The sequence below is a fragment of the Phocoena phocoena genome, chromosome 16 (assembly GCF_963924675.1).
Source record: "Phocoena phocoena chromosome 16, mPhoPho1.1, whole genome shotgun sequence".
In the NCBI taxonomy this organism is placed as follows: domain Eukaryota; kingdom Metazoa; phylum Chordata; class Mammalia; order Artiodactyla; family Phocoenidae; genus Phocoena; species Phocoena phocoena.
In genome coordinates, this window is record NC_089234.1 from 30353500 (window position 1) to 30374034 (window position 20535).

A 20535-nucleotide genomic window follows, 5' to 3' on the forward strand; every position below is an offset into this window, starting at 1 on the left:
GGTCCAGATGGCTTCACCAGCAACTGTTTAAAAATAAAACTACATCAATCTTGCACAAATTCCTTCATACGGTAGATAAAAGGGAACATTCCAACCCTTTTTTTTTTTTTTTTTTTTTTTTTTTTTTTTTTTTTTTGCGGTACGCGGGCCTCTCACCATTGTGGCCTCTCCCGTTGTGGAGCACAGGCTCCGGACGCGCAGGCTCAGCGGCCATGGCTCATGGGCCCAGCCGCTCCGCGGCATGTGGGATCCTCCCAGACCGGGCACAAACCCGTGTCTTCTGCATCGGCAGGCGGACTCTCAACCACTGTGCCACCAGGGAAGCCCCCAACCCATTTTATGCGACTAGCATGACCCTGATTTCAAACTCTGTTAAGAACATTATAGGCATACCTTGGAGATATTTCAGGTTTGGTTCCAGACCACCACAATAAAGCAAATACTACTACAATAAAGGGAGTAACACAGGGGAATTCCCTGGCTGTCCAGCGGTTAGGACTCCATGCTTTCACTGCCAAGGGCCAGGGTTCAATCCCTGGTCGGGGAGCTGAGATCCCACAAGCCATGCGGTGGGGTCAGAGAAAAAGGGGAGTGGGGGGAAGTAACATGAAATTTTTGGTTTCCCAGTGCATAAAAGTTATGTTTGTGCTATGTTGCAGTCTAAGTGTGCAATATCATTATGTCTGAAAAAAACAACGTATATACCTTAATTTAGAAGTACTTTATTGGGGCCTCCCTGGGGGCGCAGTGGTTAAGAATCCGCTTGCCAATGCAGGGGGCATGGGTTCGAGCCCTGGTCCGGGAAGACCCCACATGCCGAGGAGCAGCTAAGCCCGTGTGCCACAGCTGCTGAGCCTGTGCTCTAGTGCCTGTGAGCCACAACTACTGAACCTGCGCTCCTAAAGCCGGTGCTCCACAAGAGAAGCCACCGCAATGAGAAGCCCGCACACCGCAGCGAAGGGTAGCACCCCCCCTTGCTGCAACTAAAGAAAGCCCATGCGCAGCAACGAAGACCTAAATAAGTAAATTTATTTTTAAAAGTACTTTATTGCTAAAAATAAAGGAAGTAGGATGAAACATTTAAAAAGACAAAACTTTTTTTTGAATTTTATTTTATTTTTTTATACAGCAGGTTCTTATTAGTTATCCATTTATACATATTAGTGTATATATGTCAATCCCAATCTCCCAATTCATCACACCATCACTTTCCCACTTTGGTGTAAAAAGACATAACTTTTTAAAAGCAACAAAAAGCTAACAGTATAGTGAGGAATTACCTGACCAAGCCTCAGGAGTAGATAGGACTCAGCCCAGCAAAAGGGAAATTTTTGTTTGGGTGGATGGGTGGTGGTGCAAATTACAAAGAGTCTGTTGTGAGGCTGAAATGCACTTGTAGGGGCCTCATGAGGTTAAGGAGACAAAAATTTGAGTTTAGGAATCACCAAGAGTGGAGACCCAAATAAATTATACACACACCTTAAGCTGGGACCCTAACAGACTACAAACTGGGACTAAGGATAAATCTAAGGTATGTCACATACACTTGCAAACTACCATCAAGTTGTCTGGGTGGCCCAGGGAATCTTGAGGCTAGGATTTGGAGTAAGGTGTTTCCAGACTCCTAGGGTCCCCAGGAATTTGATAGAAACAAACAAAAATCCTATGTGGAGGATGACATCATCCTAGCTCCCAAATTATTTGTATAAATAATTTTTCAAATACAATGTCCAGTATTCAATCAATGATAACCTTGCATATTAGGAGACAAGGTATGAGTAAGAAAAAGCAGAAACAATAGCAAGAACAGACCACAGGCAATCTGTTTATACCTCTATGACCACTCATCACACTGTGGTGTTGTGGTCTCTTTCTCAATGTGGAGATTTCTTGGTTGCTTCCCCAGCATTCATTCCATTCTTTTCCCTTCCGTACATTCTTGATTTCAGTTCTGGTAAAAATGTGATACTGGAGAAGTCAACTCTATCACCAGCTGTAGGAGTAGGGCATGTGAACTATCGACGGAGTCTCTCCTCCTGTCCACAAGATTGACCCGGGGTGAGCATGTGAACTAAGCCAGTCCAATGCGTGAACCCCAGACCTTCTGGGAAAGATTCTGAAACCCAGACTCTCTACTCTTGGATGAAGAAGCATGTCCCTCTAAGAGTTGCTGGCTGCAACACTGAGAGTAGCTAGCTACAGGATGAAACCAACGCCATGGAAGAGCAAACTGGAAAGAAATCAGGCCTTTAGTGACATTTTTAAGCTGCTAGATCAAGGTTCATCTGAAGCTAGACCTGCTTCTAGAGCAGCACTGACCAACAGAAGTATAATGCAAGTCACCTATGAAAATTTTCTAGTAGCCACGTTTAAAAAGAAAAAAGGTGAAATTAATTTTAGTAATATATTTTATTTAACCTAGTATATCCAAATATTATCATTTAACATGTAATAATGTAAACAGTTATTAATGAATAGCTTTCATTCTGTTATTGATGCTAAGTCTATGAAATCCAGTGTGTTTTTGGGGGGTTTTTTTGGCTGCGTTGGGTCTTCGTTGCTGCGTGCAGGCTTTCTCTAATCGTGGCGAGCAGGGGCTGCTCTTCACTGCAGTGCACAGGCTTCTCATTGTGGTGGCTTCTCTTGTTGCGGAGCATGGGCTCTAGGTGCACAGGCTTCAGTATTTGTGGCACGTGGGCTTAGTAGTTGTGGCACACAGGCTTAGTTGCTCTGCAGCATGTGGGATCTTCCTGGACCAGGGCTCGAACCCGTGTCCCCTGAATTGGCAGGCGGATTCTTAACCACTGTGCCACCAGCGAAGCCCATCCAGAGTGTATTTTACACTAAACAGCACATCTCAATTCAGACTAGCTACATTTCAAGTGCTGAGTAGCCCTGTGTGGCTGGGGACCACAGCTCTAGAGTTTTCCTTTATTGACAATAAATTTCCTTAAAGCAACGTTTAACTGCTTTGTTGATATATAATTTATATACCATAAAATTCACCCACTGTAAATGTACAGTTCTATGATTTTTTTTTTTCCAGTACGCGGGCCTCTCACTGTTGTGGCCTCTCCCGTTGAGGAGCACAGGCTCCGGACACGCAGGCTCAGCGGCCATGGCTCATGGGCCTAGCTGCTCCGCGGCATGTGGGATCTTCCCGGACCGGGGCACGAACCCGTGTCCCCTGCATCGGCAGGCGGACTCTCAACCACTGCGCCACCAGGGAAGCCCCAGTTCTATGATTTTTAATATAATTTATCAACAACCTCCAGTTTTAGAACATTGCCATCACCCCCAACACTTCCCTTGTGCCCCTTTGTTGTTACTCTCTGCTCCCATCCACAGCCCCGGGCTGGTCTGCTTTCTGTCTCTGTAAGTTTGCCTCTTCTGGATATTTCACATAAATGGAATCAAGTAATATGTAGTGTTTTGCATCTGGCTTAACATAGTTCTTCTTTGACTTAACATAGTGTTTTTGAGGTTCCTCCATGTTTTAGCATGATTCAGTAGTTCATTTCTTTTTATTGCTGAATAGTATTCCAGTGTATGTACACAGTGTATACACACATTGTGTTTATCCATTCACCAGTTGAGAGCCATTTGGATTGTTTCCACCTTTGGGTTATTATGACTAACACTTCTAGGAACATTCACGCCCAAGCCTTTTTATGGACTTGTTTCCATGTCTCTTGATAGAGTCTTAGGATTGGAATTCCGGGGTCATATGCTAAGTTTATGTTTAACCTCTTTAGAAACTGCCAGACTGTTTCCTTTCTTTCTTTCCTTCCTTCTTTCTTTCCTTCCTTCTTTCTTTCCTTCCTTCTTTCTTTCCTTCCTTCTTTCTTTCCTTCCTTCTTTCTTTCCTTCTTTCTTTCTCTCTTCCTTTCTTCCTTTCTTTTCTTTCTTTCTTCACCCTGCAGCTTGTTAGATCTTAGTTCCCAGACCAGGGATTGAACCTGGGCCCTCAGCACTGAAAGCACGGTGTCCTAACCACTGGACTGCCAGGGAATTCCCCAAAGTCACCTTTTTTTTTTTTGCGGTACGAGGACCTCTCACTGTTGCGGCCTCTCCCGTTGTGGAGCACAGGCTCCGGACGCGCAGGCTCAGCGGCCCAGCCGCTCCGCGGCATGTGGGACCTTGCCGGACCGGGGCACGAACCCGTGTCCCCTGCATCGGCAGGCGGACTCTCAACCACTGCGCCACCAGGGAAGCCCCAAAGTCACCTTTTTAAAGCACACAATTCAATGTTTTACAACTGTCACCACTAATTCCAGAACATTTCCACCACCCCAAAAAGAAAACCTATACCCATTAAGCAGTCATTCCTCATGCCCTGCTTCCCTTTCCCCATCCCCTGCTTCCCTTCCCCCATCCCCTGGAAATCTACTTCCTGTCTCTATGGATTTGCCTATTCTGGACATTTTATATAAATGGCATTATATAACACGTGGCTTTTTGTGTCTGGCTTCTTCCACTGAGCATAATGCTCTCAGGTTTTATCCATGTTGCAGCATGTATCAGTACTTCATTCCTTTTTAAGGCTAAATAACATTCCATGTATGGATATACCATATTTTGTTTATTCATTCATCAGTTGATGGACATTTGTGTTGTTTCTGTTTTTTGGCTGCTATGAATAATGTTGCTATGAATATTTTTGTGCAAGTGTTTGTATGGATATGTGCTTTCAGTTCTCTCGGTTATATGCCCAGGAGTGGAATTGCTGGGTCATATGCTAAGGCCATGTTTAACTTTTTGAGAAACTGCCAGACTGTTGCAGTATTTCACATTCCCATCAGCAATGTATAAGGGCTCCAGTTTCTCCACATCTTTGCCAACACTTGTTATTGTCTGTCTTTTTTTTTTTCCTTTTTCCAGGCAACTGGCACTTCTTCTTTCATTGTGATAAATTATACATAGCACAAAATTTACCATTTTGGCCATTTTAAGTGTACAGTTCAGTAGCATTAAGTACATTCACATTGTTGTGCAACCATCACCACAATCCATCTCCAGAACGTTTTCATCATCCCCAACTGAAATTCCATACCCATTAAACAACTCCCATTCCCCGCTCCCCCAGCCCCTTTTTGTCTTACTTTTTGTCCCCATGAATTTGACTACTTTAGGTACTTCATATAAGTGGAATCATGCAATATTTATTCTTTTGTGACTGGTTTATTTCACTTAGCATACTGTCCTCAAGGTTCATCCATGTTGTCATATGAGTCAGATTTCCCTTCCTTCTTTTTTTTTTTTTTAACTTTATTTTTTACTTTTGGCTGCATTGGGTCTTCCTTGCCATGCACGGGTTTTTTTCTCTAGTTGCCGCAAGAGGGGGCTACTCTTCATTGCGGTGCGCGGGCTTCTCATTACGGTGGCTTCTCGTTGCGGAGCACAGGCTCTAGGCACGCGGGCTTAGCAGTTGTGGCTCTCGAGCTTTAGAGCACAGGCTCAGTAGTTGTGGCGCACGGGCTTAGTTGCTCCGCGGCATGTGGGATCTTCCCGGACCAGGGCTCGAACCCGTGTCCCTTGCATTGGCAGGCGGATTCTTAACCAGCTGCGCCACCAGGGAAGCCCTTCCCTTCCTTTTTATGGAGGAATAATCCATTGTATGACTATATCACACTTGTTTATCCATTCATAAATCTGGATGGACATTTGGGTTGTTTCTATCTTTGGCTATTGAGAATAATGCTGCTATGAATGTGGTGCTTTCAGTTCTTTCAATTTGGGTTATATACCCAGAAGTGGAATTGCTGGATCATATAGTATTTCTGTTTAACTTTTTGAGGCTTAGAGCCACTTCTATAGGACAGGGGCCACTAATTAAGGATCCTTGGCCCCAAAGTTCCTACCTTACATTTGGTTGGGCTGTTTACCTTTTAGAGGATTTTCCCTTTGTGTAGGAACCACTAAGCAACCATGCTTTGAAATGATTTTATTTACAATGTACTCTCATTTTTCAGAAAAGAGAATAGCAAAGTCCCCTTTGAGGATCCAGGTTTGGAAGAAAGCACAAAACACAGCAGCAGCAGCTCAGGGGGGTTACTCATTGATGTATTCAGCTGCCTTTGCTCTTGCTCCGCAGCCAGCCTTCTTCTCCTGGCTGAAGGCTGCACGGGATGGGGCAGGCTCGGAGCTCTCATTAAACACTGGCTGAGGGCTTCCCTGGTGGCGCAGTGGTTGAGAGTCCGCCTGCCGATGCAGGGCACACGGGTTCGTGCCCTGGTCTGGGAAGATCCTACATGCCGCGGAGCGTCTGGGCCGCTGAGCCTGCGCTCCGCAGCCGGAGAGGCCGCAACAGTGAGAGACCCGCGTACCACAAAAAAAAAAAAAAAAAAAACACTGGCTGAGCCAGAAAAGTGGGTTCTGGTTAAAATTTTTTTTTAAAGTAGAGATTTCCCTGGCAGTCCAGTGGTTAAGACTCTGCACTTCCCATGCAGGGGTGTGGGTTTGATCCCTGGTCGGGGAACTAAGATCCCACATGCTGCGCGGTGTGGCCAAAAAATATAAATAAATAAAGAATTGCTCCAAAAGCAAGGGAAAAAAGAGTTTTTAAAAAGTAAAAGTAGGTGCCTTTCACTTTGGGTACTCCCAATCAACACCCTTCCTCCTCCTACAAGCATGGGAAGTGGTTTGGTAGAGCTGATAATACTTTTGTAGGGATATCATGGTGGTAAGAAGAGGGAGGATGAGAAGTTAAAAAATTATATGTGATAGTAATAGTAATACAAATAGTAATAACTACCATTACTATAACAACTACCATTGCAGAACGTCCCTTGAGGAGCCACGTTGCCCTCAGTGTTGAGGACCACTGAGTTACGGCGACCAGCTATCCTGGTTGGCCTGGGATTAGGGCAATTTCCCAGGACAGCAGGCTTTCAGGGCTAAAACCAGGAGGGTCCCAGGCAAATTGGGATGGTCGGTCACCCAAAGGCCAGTCCCCCACTTGCTAGCTGTGTAACCTTGGGCTGGTTACTTTACTTCTCTGTGCCTCAGTTTCCCTAGAGAGAATATCCTCTCTATATTATAGATCTCTATATTATACTATAGAGATGATCATATCTAACTCACACATTTGTTTTGAGGATAAAATAAAATGTATGTGTAAGACATTAAGCTCAGTACATGGCACAATAATAACTACAGATAAATGTTAGGAATTATTACCTAAATTCTTATCTAATTTAACCTTGAAGGTTTGTTTGTTCTTTGGGGGAGACAGCAATTTTATTTTACTTAAATGTATAGTCCATCTGTATCCACAGATTTATATAATAAAAGCCAAATATATGGCAAGACTGCTAGAAAAGAAAATATTAAAACCACATAGTAGTAGAGAGAAAAGAATGAACCCCAAATCAAGGCTAATAGGTTTCTAAAAGTGTACATTCACAGGGCCTGGGTTAAGAGGGAGGGGCCGTGGTTTACTTGGGGCTGTCAAGCTGGGCACCAGGTGCAGCTGGCTCCTCCTTCTCTGCTTAGAACAGCTCCTAAATTAGATGGTTTTATTATGTCCATTTTACAGAATTGGAAACAGAGTAAAAAGCACAAAGTCTTCCAATGCCCTTGTCAGTTTTTTCGGCACTAGCTGCTGGCCATCCTAATTTTGCAGGAGTAGTACGAGGAAGCGTTAGAGATTATGGGCCTGGATATCACAGCCGAGCTGCTCACGCAGCATCCTAGAGCCAGGGCAGCCTCCAGGAGTTGAGTCCAAACCGCTTGCTTTGCAAATGGGACCATGAGGCCCAGAGCTGGGACTGCTGTCCCCAGCATCCAGGTACTGGAGGAACCAAGACTACTACCCAAGTCACCCAACTCCCCACATGGTGCCCCCTCTAAAGTTGGTCAGGACCAGAAGGCTGTGGGCCCTGGACAGCTCACTAGACCGAGGGGCACAGGCCTGTGACGGGTAAGAATGAATTTAGACAATGTTCTCAAGTCTGTATTTCCAAATGGGCTTATGTTTTCCCAAATGAAGTCATGTGCTTTTTCTGAGGAGGAGACCAGCACTGTCTCCAAGGAGGTCTGGTGTTTTCCTGCACGAGTCTGAAGCAGGAAAGAGAAGTTCTCAGTGCACTTGTGTGTCAGGGTCTGTAGATGCTGGACTCACCTGTGCCTTCCCTCCCCCAAGAAACCAGAAGCAAAGTTACTCCAGGAGGAAAATCCAGAATGGCCTACTTGAAGCGAATGGGGGGAGGTTACAGCCTCCCAAGCTGAGCTCCAGGCTGTGGTGACCCTGCCAGGACTGCCCGCGCCCTATGAGGCCTGGTCTGTCACACAACCAGCAGCCCATTTGTCATCTTTCCTACTTTCCCTTATGATGTGACTTATAGAGAACTTAAAGAGCATATGTCTTTCATGTTCCAAGGCAATTTTTAAAATATTTATTAATTTATTTTTGGCTGTGTTGGGTCTTCATTGCTGTGCGTGCGTTTTCTCTAGTTGCAGTGAGCGGGGGCTACTCTTCGTTGTGGTGCACGGGCTTCTCATTGTGGTGGCTTCTCTTGTTGCGGAGCACGGGCTCTAGGCACGCGGGCTTCAGTAGTTGTCGCACATGGGGTCAGCACTTGTGGCCCATGGGCTTAGTTACTCTGCGACATGTGGGATCTTCCCAGACCAGGGATCAAACCCATGTCCCCTGAATTGGCAGGCGGATTCCTAACCACTGCGCCACCAGGGAAGTCGCCCCGAAGGCAAATTTTTGATAATCAACTTTATTGCGGTTATATTTCACATATAATTAATTTACCCATTTTAAGTGTCCATTGAGGTTTTTTCTTTTTTTTTTTCCAGTACGTGGGCCTCTCACTGTTGTGGCCTCTCCCGTTGCGGAGCACAGGCTCCAGACGCGCAGGCTCAGCGGCCATGGCTCACGGGCCCAGCCGCTCCGCGGCATGTGGGATCTTCCTGGACTGGGGCACGAACCCGTGTCCCCTGCATCGGCAAGCGGACTCCCAACCACTGCGCCACCAGGGAAGCCCCTCCATTGAGTTTTTTTTAAGGTTTTTAAAAACATTTATTTATTTAATTTATTTTTTTGGCTGCGTCGGGTCTTAGTTGCGGCATGTGGGATATTTCATCGTGGCACAGGCTTCACTCTAGTTGCGGCACGAGGGCTCCAGGGCATGTGGGCTCTGTAGTTTGCGGCATGTGGGCTCTCTAGTTGAGGTGCGCGGACTCAGTAGTTGTGGCACGCAGGCTTAGTTGCCCCACGGCATGTGGGATCTTAGTTCCCTGACCAGGGATCAAACCCGCGTCCCCTGCATTGCAAGACAGATTCTTTACCACTGGACCACCAGGGAAGTCCGAAGGGTCCATTGAGTTTTGACAAATATATACACCCATGCATCTGCCACCATAATTAATATATGGTGTGTGTGTTTACAGTTTGTTTTGTTGTACAGTTCTGAGTTTTAACACCGGTGTAGATGTGTGTAACCATTACCACAGTCAGGACACTGAGCAATTCCATCGCCCCCCCATTGCCCCCCAAAACTCCCATGCTCGTCTTTGTAGTCACAGCCTCCGCTCCACCAACTGAACCTTTGGCGACCAATGATCTGTGATCTGAACCTACAGTTTTTTCCAAGGCAAATTCTAATCATGATTACCTAGGTCGTAATTTTCTTAAAAATAACCCCTTTCCCTTTAGGCACTGTACTGTATCCACTTTCCCAACCAACACCCTTAGCACAAAGGAGAGAAGCAGGTAACCAGGAGAAAACTTTGGGATGGGAAGGATGACTGAAGATCTTTATCAGGCCCACCGTGGTCCCCTGGCTGCCTCTGGACTAGCCTTTGCGTCCTTACCGAGGGAAGACAAAGACCCAGTTCACCTTGGCCAGAAAATCATGCAACAGGAGTGAGGGAATCAGCTGACCTGATATCTTCAATGTGACTTCAAAGTCGAAAAAGAGCGGCGACCTGCATTGGAAGCATGGTGAAGTTGTGATGACTTCACGTCCCCAAATAGATTGCTGTTACAATTATAGAAAAAGAAAGAACTAGATCAAATACCAGATACAGCATAGAATTTTTCTTACTGAGGTGAAATTCACATGCATAAAATTAGCCATTTTAAAGTGTACAATTCAGTGACATTTAGTACACCCACAGCACTGTGCAACCACCACCGCTATCAAGCTCCAAAACATTTTCAGCACTCCAAAAGGAAACCTCGTACCCTTTAGCAGTCATTCCCCTGCCACCACCATTCTCGCTCCCCAGAGCTAAGCAACCACCGATCTACTTTCTGCCTCTATGGGTTTACTTATTCTGGATATTTTCACATGCATGACCTTGTGTTTCTGGCTTCTCTCACCTAGCATGTTTTTGAGCATCGTGTTGTAGCACATCGGCACTTCATTTCTTTTTATGGCTGAGTAATATTCCATTGCATGGCTATACCCCAGCTTGTTTATTCATCTGTTCATGGACCACAGCATAGAATTCCCCTTTTTTTAGGCTTACACATCACTATTTCTGCTTCTCAGAGCTTCACTCCAACATCACCCCTGCCAAGGTCATGTGATAAGTCTTCCCATACATTTTTTTTTTTTTTTTTTTTTTTTTGCGGTACGCGGGCCTCTCACTGTTGTGGCCTCTCCCATTGCTGAGCACAGGCTCCGGACGCGCAGGCTCAGCGGCCATGGCTCACGGGCCCAGCCGCTTCGCGGCATGTGGGATCTTCCCAGATTGGGGTACAAGCCTGCGTCCCCTGCATCGGCAGGCGGACTCTCAACCACTGCGCCACCAGGGAAGCCCCCCATACATATTCTTATGGTAATATAACAATTTTGTAAAGAAAGGATCACCCTCCATTTTACAGATTCAGGATCTGAGGCACAGAAGGATGACATGGCTGGATGCAGGTGGAGTTCCAAGCCTAGAGTCTATCTCTTCATCCCCGCTGGTGTGTCTGAGTACAGGTTACTGAAAACAAAGTCCAGGTGGAAAGCAAACTCCTTGCGAAGAATTTCAATGCAGTCCAAACAAGTTCAGAAAATCCTTGAATTCTGTGTCCTTCCACGGGTGATGCTGAATACCCTCCATGTCTCTTTCCAGGCAGGTGCCCAGCGTGCCAGGCACATAGCTCTCATCGCTTCCCTTTCTGATACCCTCTCATTACTTTTAATTGCATCTGAGCCTCTCTAGCATCTTGTATTTTGATTCCTAATTCAGGGCATTTCTCTGCCTCCCACTGGTCCAGCACACAGAACTTTCCTCTCAGAGCTCTCCAGAGAAGTGCCCCCAGAAAAAGGAACTGGTCTTTTGTAATGAATTCATCTTTATAATGAATAGTATAATATCCAAGTCCCGGCATATTTACATAGCAATCTCCACACAAAAGCAACATTACAAAGGGAAGATTTTTAAAAGAATGCCATCTCAGCTCCATTTCCTTTAGTACTAAGAACACTATGGGAATTACCCTGACAAGAAAAGAAAAACGACTTCCAGGGATGCTGGGTTAGAGACAATAGCTACACCAGCTCCATTAATGTTTAAAGTCAATGGAGCATAAAACTGCTTTTCTCTGCTTACTGGCAGGCATCATCTTACAGAGAGGAGAAAAAAAAAATCCCATTTATTTAACTCTGCTGAAATCCATAAGCCCTCCCCTAATTTTCATTCCCCTTGAAATTCTCCAGTAAGTACCATCAGAATGAAAATGAAAATCACCCTCTCTGGAGGAAATGGCTTTCAGTCCTCATCAGTAAAGCGTGTGAAGAGCCCTCCACAGAGATGCAGGAGGAAGGCTGCTTGTTGGGAAAGGATCTGTCAGCAAAACCTGCAGAACTAGTTGTAGGGGGTCATACCTTGGGATTTGGGAGCCTTTGGGCTGACTTCAAGAAGGCCTTAATCAATCCCAGGTCAGGGTGGTCCCGGGGCAGAATTCAGGGACAAGGCAGGTTCAAGGAAGTAATGCCTTGGGGGTACGTTTTACTTAGTGGGCTGTAAGGGGGAAACTTTATCATGAATATATTAGCTGATTCCCTCAGGGAATCGCTGGAATTAAGCCAGGCCTCTGTGAGTAAACCATTGGACCTAATCCCACGTTACATTTGTGTAATGCCTGACAAAGCCTGCTCCCATTATTTTATTTGATCCTGAAAGCAATCCTCAGAGGGAGGCAGGGCTGGGATTATTTTTTCCATTTTACATGTGTTTTCGCTTGTAAACTGATTTGCCAGGAGCCACACACCCAAACGCGGCAGGAATGAGACGTGAATCTCTTTAGGTCTTGGTACAACCTGTTCAAGGTTTTTCTCGACTTCGCACACAGACTGATCATAATATTCCCAGCCCCACCCAGTCCTTAAGAACCTTCGGCTTAACCAGCAGCTGGGAGCTGCTCAGGGCAGAGCTTGTGTTTACAGTTCCCAAACACCTCTGTCCTGAAGAACTACAGCCCTGCCTGACAAGCTCTGTGGTGGGAAAAAAATCATATCATCTCCCTGCACCAGTGACCAAAATGAATCCAGATGGATTTGAAAAAAATCAAGGCACTAGAAAAATCTCAGGAAAATAGAACGTAATATTTAATAACTTTCTGGAGGAAAGAAGACTAAATTTAGCATTGTGTTAGAAGTTTCAAAGGAAGGTACTTTATGTAGATTTGACTATATTAAATTTTAAGTTTTAGTGAAAAAAAAAAAACACGGGGCCAACAAAACCCGAAGAAATATTCACAGCAAAATATGAAAGAAAAGAGTGAACTGGCATGTAGAGGAGTCATGCAAATACAAAAGAAAAAAATCAATAGGAAAAACTTATTAGAGAACTATTCACAAAAAAAGGAAGTACAGTTGGTTAACAAACATTTAGAAAACTACTCTACCTAACTAAAGGCAAAGAAATAAATACTGAAATGAGATCCATTTCACCTACAAAATCAGAAAAATAACTATAATACTCAAGTATTAATACCAGTGAAGGCGCAACGAATAATGTATGCTTACACATGAATGATGAGAGAGTAAATTTACCCAACTGTTGGAAAGCAATTTGGTACATTTATCAGAAACTAAAATATCCATATCCTTTGACCTGAATTCCCATTCCTGGGAATATGTTCTTAGGAAAGAATCAACACGGAAAAAGTTTTACACACAAAAATGTTAGTCACGCACTTATTTACAACGGTGAAATGAGGTAAACCGCAAACGTTAAAGGAATTATTTAGTAAGTTATGGTACAGCCACTTAATGGAAACTTGCGTAATCATTACATGTTCTCAAGGCGCATGCAATAACACGAACACCGTTTACGGGATAATGCTAGTGGAAAAGTGTATAACGTTGTATACGAGTGGCTGTTTGTATAACACTTTTATAGGAAAAGGCTGGAAAAGAAAAACTTTTAATATGTGAACCATGTTTGAATCCTATGATTAGAGAGGTATTTTTCATCGCCCTATATTTCTATTTAAATCTTTTACTGGCCGCGCGGCTTTTTTTTTTTTTTTTTTTTTCTTAATGAACAAAGTCAGCTCTTCTTTAGCCAGGCGGTGGCGCGTCTTTCTCTCGCGCTGGGTCGTAGCGCTTGAGGACTAGGCGGAGGGAGCAGGCACCGAGACTCCACCTCAGGGCGATTCCGCCCTCCATTGCGAAGTCCCCTCCCCGCCCCCAATTTCCCCAGCCCCACCCCTCCCAAGCCAGCTGGTCGCAGGGCCCGCCCCTCCCCCACCACTCCCGGGCCCCGCTGACTGCGGGTGCGCGGGAGGGGGAGCAGGGCCGCCCAAGTCTTGCTGACACGTGGGGAGGGAGGAAGCGTCGGAGGATGAGTGGTTGGGTGTGTGGGTGGGTGTGTCCGTTAGTGGGAGAATCCAATCGTGGCCACCTCAGAGTCTCCATAGTCCTGCGCTGCTAATCCGGCCGGGGAAGTACGAAGCTCTCCCCATGCCCCAGATCCCCTCCTAAGCAAACACCCAGCGCAGACACAAGAAGGCTCCGGCCGCGGCCCTGCGCTGCCCGTGACGGCCCGCGCTGCGCCACCTCCTCGCTTGTCCCCCCCGCCCCGGCGCGGTGGTAGGGCCCGGAGGCAACGTCACCCATTGTTTACAAATCAACCCGAGCCGGTAGGATTCCGGCTCCCGCGACTGCTGGCGCGCGGCGAGAGTGCCTGGCGGGCTCCGGCTTCAGCGTCCGCCCCGGCTCCGGCTTCGGCCTCAGCACCGCGCCCGGCTCCGCCGCGGCCCACCGAGCCCCGGGGGCAGCCGAGCCGCCGGCGACTCCCGCAGAGCTCCGGGTGCCCGCGCGGGGGGGCCATGCCGTGCCGGAGGGAGGAGGAAGAGGAAGAGGAGGAGGAGGAGGAGGAGGACAGCTTCCTCCTACTGGAACAGTCGGTGACTCTGGGCGGCTCGGGCGAGGTGGACCGGCTGGTGGCCCAGATCGGCGAGACGCTGCAGCTGGACGCGGCGCAGGACCGCCCTGCCTCCCCGTGCGCGCCCCCGGGGCCGCCACTGCAGCCCCCGCGACCCCCGGCGGTGGTGCGGGCGGACAAGGCCCGAGCCCCGGCTCTGCCGTTGCGTCTGCCGCCCGCCTCGGCCGAGACTGGGGGTCCGGCGCCCCCGGGGGCCCTGCGCTGCGCCCTCGGGGACCGCGGCCGGGTGCGGGGCCGGGCTGCGCCCTACTTTGTGGCCGAGCTCGCCGCAAGCCCCAGCGCGCTGCCCGGGCCGTGCCGGCGAGGATGGCTGCGGGGCGCTGTCGCCTCCCGCCGCCTGCAACAGCGACGATGGCCCCCAGCCGGGGCGCGCGCCAACGACGACGACCCGCACAGGCTCCTGCAGCAGCTGGTGCTCTCGGGGAACCTCATCAAGGAGGCCGTGCGGAGGCTCCAGCGAGCCGTCGCCGCGGTGGCAGCCACGGGCCCCGCGGCACCCCCCGGACCCGGGGGCAGCCACAGCCGACCGGACCCTGTCGCCCTTCAGCCCTCCGGCGCCTTGCACTGACCCAGGGCCCCTGGAGGAGGAAGAAGCCGCTGCGGGGACCCAACGGCGTCCTGTGCCTTCCCCAACCTTGAGCTGAAGCCGCCGTTGCCGTCCTGGGAGCGACCGCCTAGGCTGCAAGGAGGCTAGTGGGGAGAGACCTCAAGCCGAGAAGTTACCCGCCCCGACGAGGCTGTAGGCGAAAACTTGAGCGTGGAGAAATGCACGGGCCAGGGCGCGTACGTGTCGCGTGAGAATTTCCCCGGCCACCTCGGGGACAGGAACCTGGGATAAAACTGGGAGAACTATGGCAGCTATTTGCATCAACTTGTACCTGACTTAACCCTTGGGGGTGTCGTGTGCTTGGATTGTTTAAAGATACGTCTCCAAGGGGCGAGAATCGCGAGGGCTTTGTAAGAATACTTGAAAACTGATGACGCGAATACATTTTATTTTCCGGTGGAGGAACTTAGTGAAAATGGTGCTACAGTTGCTGTGCAAAGAAATTCCGGAGGGAAGAAGAATGTAAAAGCGTGGTGGTGGGTGTGTTGGCATCGCGCGCCCCCTTTCTCCCATCACATCGGTGACTGGTCGAGGTGGGAGATGTGAGCTCCAGTTGTCGGGGGTAGGGAGGTGGAGAATTTTGAAGGTGGGTCGAGGTGGATGTGGACTTTTAAATGACTTGACCTTGCCACCTGTGTTTCAAGGTCACGGTGTGCTTGGACCGAAGGTTGTGGGCTTCCTGGGAGAGCTAACTGACCGCTGTGTCTTTTTTCTCTTGCTCCAAGAAGAGCCCTGTCTGTGCTTCGCCACCTCCTAGAGTCTCCAGAGGACACACAGGTGGAGAGGGCTGTGCGAGGAGAGTTATTTTTTTTCTCTGTTCTCTCCTTCTGTCCAGGGCTCCTCCTCCTCCCGTGAGGCCACTCTTGGCCGTGCCATGAGCTTTCTCAGAAACAGGCATAAACAATGTCTTAGGTCTCTTTCCTGTCCTCCCGGCTGGCCTTTCTTATTCCACCCTTTCTGATGTCTTCACTGCATGGATGAGACCCCGGCTGTTTTTCTGCTCTGTTCTGGCCCTCTGTGGAGCCATAGGCCTGAGCTTTCGTGGGTCTTCACCCCTCAGTTTCCTTCTGCCACCAGCTCTTTGTGAGTGACCGAAACCGTTTTTTAAATGGGACTCTCCAAGAGGAGAAACCGCAGGCTTTACCCGTATGAAACTTGACGGTGCTTTAAGTAAGGTGCCACCCCCAAACTGTAAAGGAGCTAAACTAATTTTTTAAAAAGATTCAATGGCTTGTTCATCCTCCAGATGTAGCTATTGACGTACACTTCGTACCGGAGTGTCTGAAATTGTGGTGGTCCTGATTTATAGGATTTCTTAATTAAAGTGTCTGCTGAATAAATTTGGTTTTTGTTTTGGAGCATGCTTTGGCTTTTTGGTGGAAGGTGGGGGGAAAAGCACAGAGGGGACACCTTTCATAATGAAGTCGTGATGGAGAGGGGACTTTGGGGTCGAGGTGTGAGATGGAGACCGGTGGAGCTGCAGTCGATGAGTGCTTCTGGGTCGATGTTCCACAAGATCAGAAAATTCAGTCCAGGTTTTTAAAAACGTGCTAGGTGGGCTTTCACGCCCTTTGTGGAATAAGAACATAGTCCAGAAACTTTCTAGGCTGGAGGGCAGAGGCCAAGCGATTTGCTGTATCTGGAGGAGGGTGGAGGGAGGTGAATTTTCTGATTTTTTTGTGTCTGAAGAATGGTGACAGAGCCTGCCTATTTTCTCCTTTGAGACTGACCCAGTCTTGAGCTGTGGCCTAGGGAAAGACAATAGGGTTTCATAGCAGTGTATTTGGTAGTTGTAAAATGGGGTGTTTTGAGCAGATGGGGGTTCAGTTAATTAAGTGGCCCTCCTGGTTCTGCCCTCAGTCTTATCTTCCCCAGGCTTGGAGCCCTTTCCCACAAGGAAACCTTTCTGGGTACAGCCCAGCTCTGCTAACCAGCCCCAGGGGCACCTGTCCTGCCCAGCACCTTCTCACACGGGCTGCAGGGGAAGGCTGCTCAGTGACTCAGTTTGACTCAGCCCCGCTCTTCAGCAGCTGTGTCATAGTAGGCAAGTCACAGCTCTGTGCGTTTTCCTCCTCTCGTGTATAAAACAGTAATACTTCATAGGTTGGTTGGGAGGGTAAAACGAGGACCTGAGGTGTCTGGGACACTTAAGGGCTTAAAAAATGACAGCTGCTGATTCTTGCTGCCACCACTGGCCCTTCTTCCTTCAGTGGCCCCCATCTGTCTCTTCAGCGTGCCCCACGTGCCCTAACACTTCAGCCACCCTTTCCTTTCCACTGTGAGCACAAGTCACTGCCACCTCTTTTGCTTCTGTATCATATAAGTCCCTTTTCCTGAACTTCCCGAAGGCCACCTCCACACACCTTCCAGATGGTCTGTCTCTGCTGTCATCATTCCGGGGGTTGGCACTTGACACACGTGCCAGGTACTGTTCTGGGTGTTTTAAGTCATTATCTCATTATGTCATGGCTTTATTCGTCATGAGGTAGGCACTATTTTCTCCGTTTTATAAATGAGAACACCGAGGCCCAGGAGATGAAGTGATTTGCCTGAAGTCACCACCTTTTAAGTTAAGGAGCTGGGATTTGAACCCAGGCAGTGTGGCTCTCGTTTCTCCTGCTTTCCTCAACCAGAGCTTCCAGTCATGCTGAACCACCTCCATGAGACTTTCTTGACACCATTTTCTCCCATGTTGGATTTATTAAAGTTCTTAAGAGCATCCCACAAAAACCTTGACCCAATAAATGCCTCAACACAATAGCATCACCATTTTCAAACTTTTCTTGCAGGCCAGCCACATATGTGCAAGGCGCTGGGGATCTGGGATGAGGCAGGGTTTCAGACATCCTGGAAGAACCCATAAGCAGGTTTGGGGCCGAGACCTTCACATAAGGTAATAGGAATTGCATAAGAGAGGCACAGATAACAAATGGTAGATGGCTGCTTTTTTTAGAACCTCAAGTCTGTAAGATGAGGGCATAGGGCCAAGATGGTGAGGTCTCACCCAATGCAGCTGTCTTCTGGGTCTGCAACATGGCCAGGACAGCACTCAGGAATGAAATTAGAGTGGTGACTGTAGACTGACAGGACCTGAAGATCTTCAGGAGCTGAGAAGCGAGGTGGAGAGAGGGAGAAAGGGGACTGAGCCCTGTTTGGGCAGGAACCCTGGTAGGCACCTTTTTGTTTTTGTTTTTGTTTTGCGGTACGCAGGCCCCTCACTGTTGTGGCCTCTCCCGTTGCGGAGCACAGCCTCCGGACGCGCAGGCTCAGCGTCCGTGGCTCACGGGCCCAGCCGCTCCGCGGCATGTGGGATCTTCCCGGACCGGGGCACGAACCCGTGTCCCCTGCATCGGCAGGTGGACTCTCAACCACTGCGCCACCAGGGAAGCCCTGGTAGGCACCTTTTACAAGATGGCCCTTCACTCTTTACAATGGGGAGGGGTAGGAATTGTGGGTGGTCGAACAGGATCTGAACTCATGACTCTTAAGCTGAACCTCTTACCTCCTGTCTGAGCCTACCCACACATTTCCTCATGAACCTCAGCCCCAGCTAACGATCAGCCGTTTGCAAAGGCTGTAGAGAGCAGAGTCCTGGGCCTGGGGAAGTGTCTGTGCAAGGGAGGCATTGGCCGTTTCCAAGGTGTTGCGGCTTGGGATAGCCCGTTCCTATAGTACTTGGCCCAGGGATGATTGTGGCTGGGATATCCCTAGTCCCTTGGAGTGGATGGGCACAGAACTGAGGACATGGGCATGGGCAGAGTTGAGACAACTCCATCTTCTGAAGGATCCAAGGTCTACGTTTCCCTGGTAACATTCTGCAAGTCTTGAGTCCAGAAGGACAAGAGTAATAGGGAAGTTGCAAGCAGCTGGTTGTGTGAGTGTGTGTGGTCGGGGAGGGGCTCGATTAGGAGTTTCATGTGGGAAGTTACAGGGACCGCAGCCTGGTGCCTCCTAAGTGATTAGGAGTTGGAAGAGAGATCAGGGCTGAAGATAAAGACTTGGCAGTTAGGATTAAGAGGGGTGGACGGAGCCTGGGAGATGCTGTCAGTTGGGAAGGAAAAACACTAGCCAATGTACGTAGCACTTACCATGTGCCAGGCTCTGTGCTAAGCACTATTACAAAGACCAATAGTAGAACCCAGAGAAGCCAAGGGAGGCGGAAGGGTGAACTGCAAGGGGTGGTCGGGTATGTGTGTCTACACGCACAGGTGCACACACACAAACGCACAGCTATAGCTATGTGATCTGTGTATACCCTCCGTGGTCAGGTCCAGGGTATATGGAATCAGAGCTTGCTCAGTGACCTTCACTGCCTTTCTTTAATCCTGAAGTTATTCAGCTTCTCTTCATCAGCACCGTTAAGCCGTGTGTTTCGAACATCTGCACTGTGAGTTCTTGCTCTGCTTACCCCAGCTGAAGAGAAGAACTATTTATGGTGCATTTGGAGAAAGGTGATTATGACTCCGGTGTCTGGGGAGGATTTTCAGGAAAACCTAGGAAACTGAATCTAATCTAGACAGTAAAAAAAGAAACGGGCAAAAGGCAGGGCAAAGGTAACAAGATGATAACCAGCTTGTGATTCTTTTTTAACCCACCCAAATCAATAAGTCAAACACACTCCCCGAACAGCCTATCAATTGTGGGTGGTGAATTTTACCTCCTGTGAGTCAGTTAATTGATAAAACGGAGCAGTTAATAAACCCCTTGGTATCAGATTTAGATTTCATTCTATTGTAGCATAAGGTACAGAGAAGAAGGCTTCCTTCACACGAAAACATACCCAGCCATCTCAGGCGTGAAGGGTTATACAAGGTTGTTTCAACAGCCAACTGGTCCCTGGCCTCCCTGTGGTAGGACAGTTTGTGACTTAGAGTGCTGTCACAGGGGACAACCACCTCTAAGGTCTCCCTGAGTCCTGCCCTTCAAACCTACCTAGACTGAGCGCCCCATCCCTTCGTGCCCCCTCTAGGAGCCTTATCCTTTATGGCATCTTCCCTTCAATTCCACCCTTTGCCACTGTCCTCCAACCACAGTGGGACGAGCGCGGGTCTCTCCTGCTTGAGCAAACCTTCCTTTGGTTCTGTTTTCCCTTTTTAGTTGCTGTCCCTCCTTTCCCATCCTCTCCTCTAGGCACCACAATTCATCATCTGTGCCCCAAGCACTCTCTTAGCCTCCACAAGTCTGTTGAAGTTGCCCGTTTGTTTGCTCTGCAAATATTTACTAAATGCCAATACCCAGGTGTTGTTACTAAATGCACCCATGTTTCAGACAGTGGCCTAAGCATTTTTACTAGCATTAGCTCAATGAATCATCACAACCTGATGAGGCAGGAACTTTATTATTATCAGACTTGGCAGACAAGGAATGGGAGGTGAGAGAGGGTTAGTAACCTGCCCAAGGTCACAGGAAGGAGCTTTAAAGGAAAGAGCTGAGATTGCGACCTAGGCAGTCTGGCTCCAGAGCCTGTATTTTAACAGCTACCTGGTACTGTACTGAGGACTATGGGTTTTCTTTTCGAAATGTCTCCCTTC

General features: G+C 48.2%; 1 protein-coding gene across 1 annotated transcript; it reads left to right on the forward strand.

Annotated features, from left to right (window-relative positions):
* The first annotated feature begins 14281 nt into the window (after positions 1 to 14281).
* Positions 14282 to 14965, forward strand: FRAT2 (FRAT regulator of WNT signaling pathway 2). Its single transcript, XM_065893896.1, has one exon. It carries the CDS (start codon positions 14282 to 14284, stop codon positions 14963 to 14965), a length of 684 nt encoding a protein of 227 aa, XP_065749968.1.
* Positions 14966 to 20535: the final 5570 nt, after the last annotated feature.

Excerpts from the sequence above, each read along its gene's own strand:
- FRAT2 (XM_065893896.1), top strand. The coding sequence starts at position 14,282 with ATGCCGTGCCGGAGGGAGGAGGAAGAGGAAGAGGAGGAGGAGGAGGAG.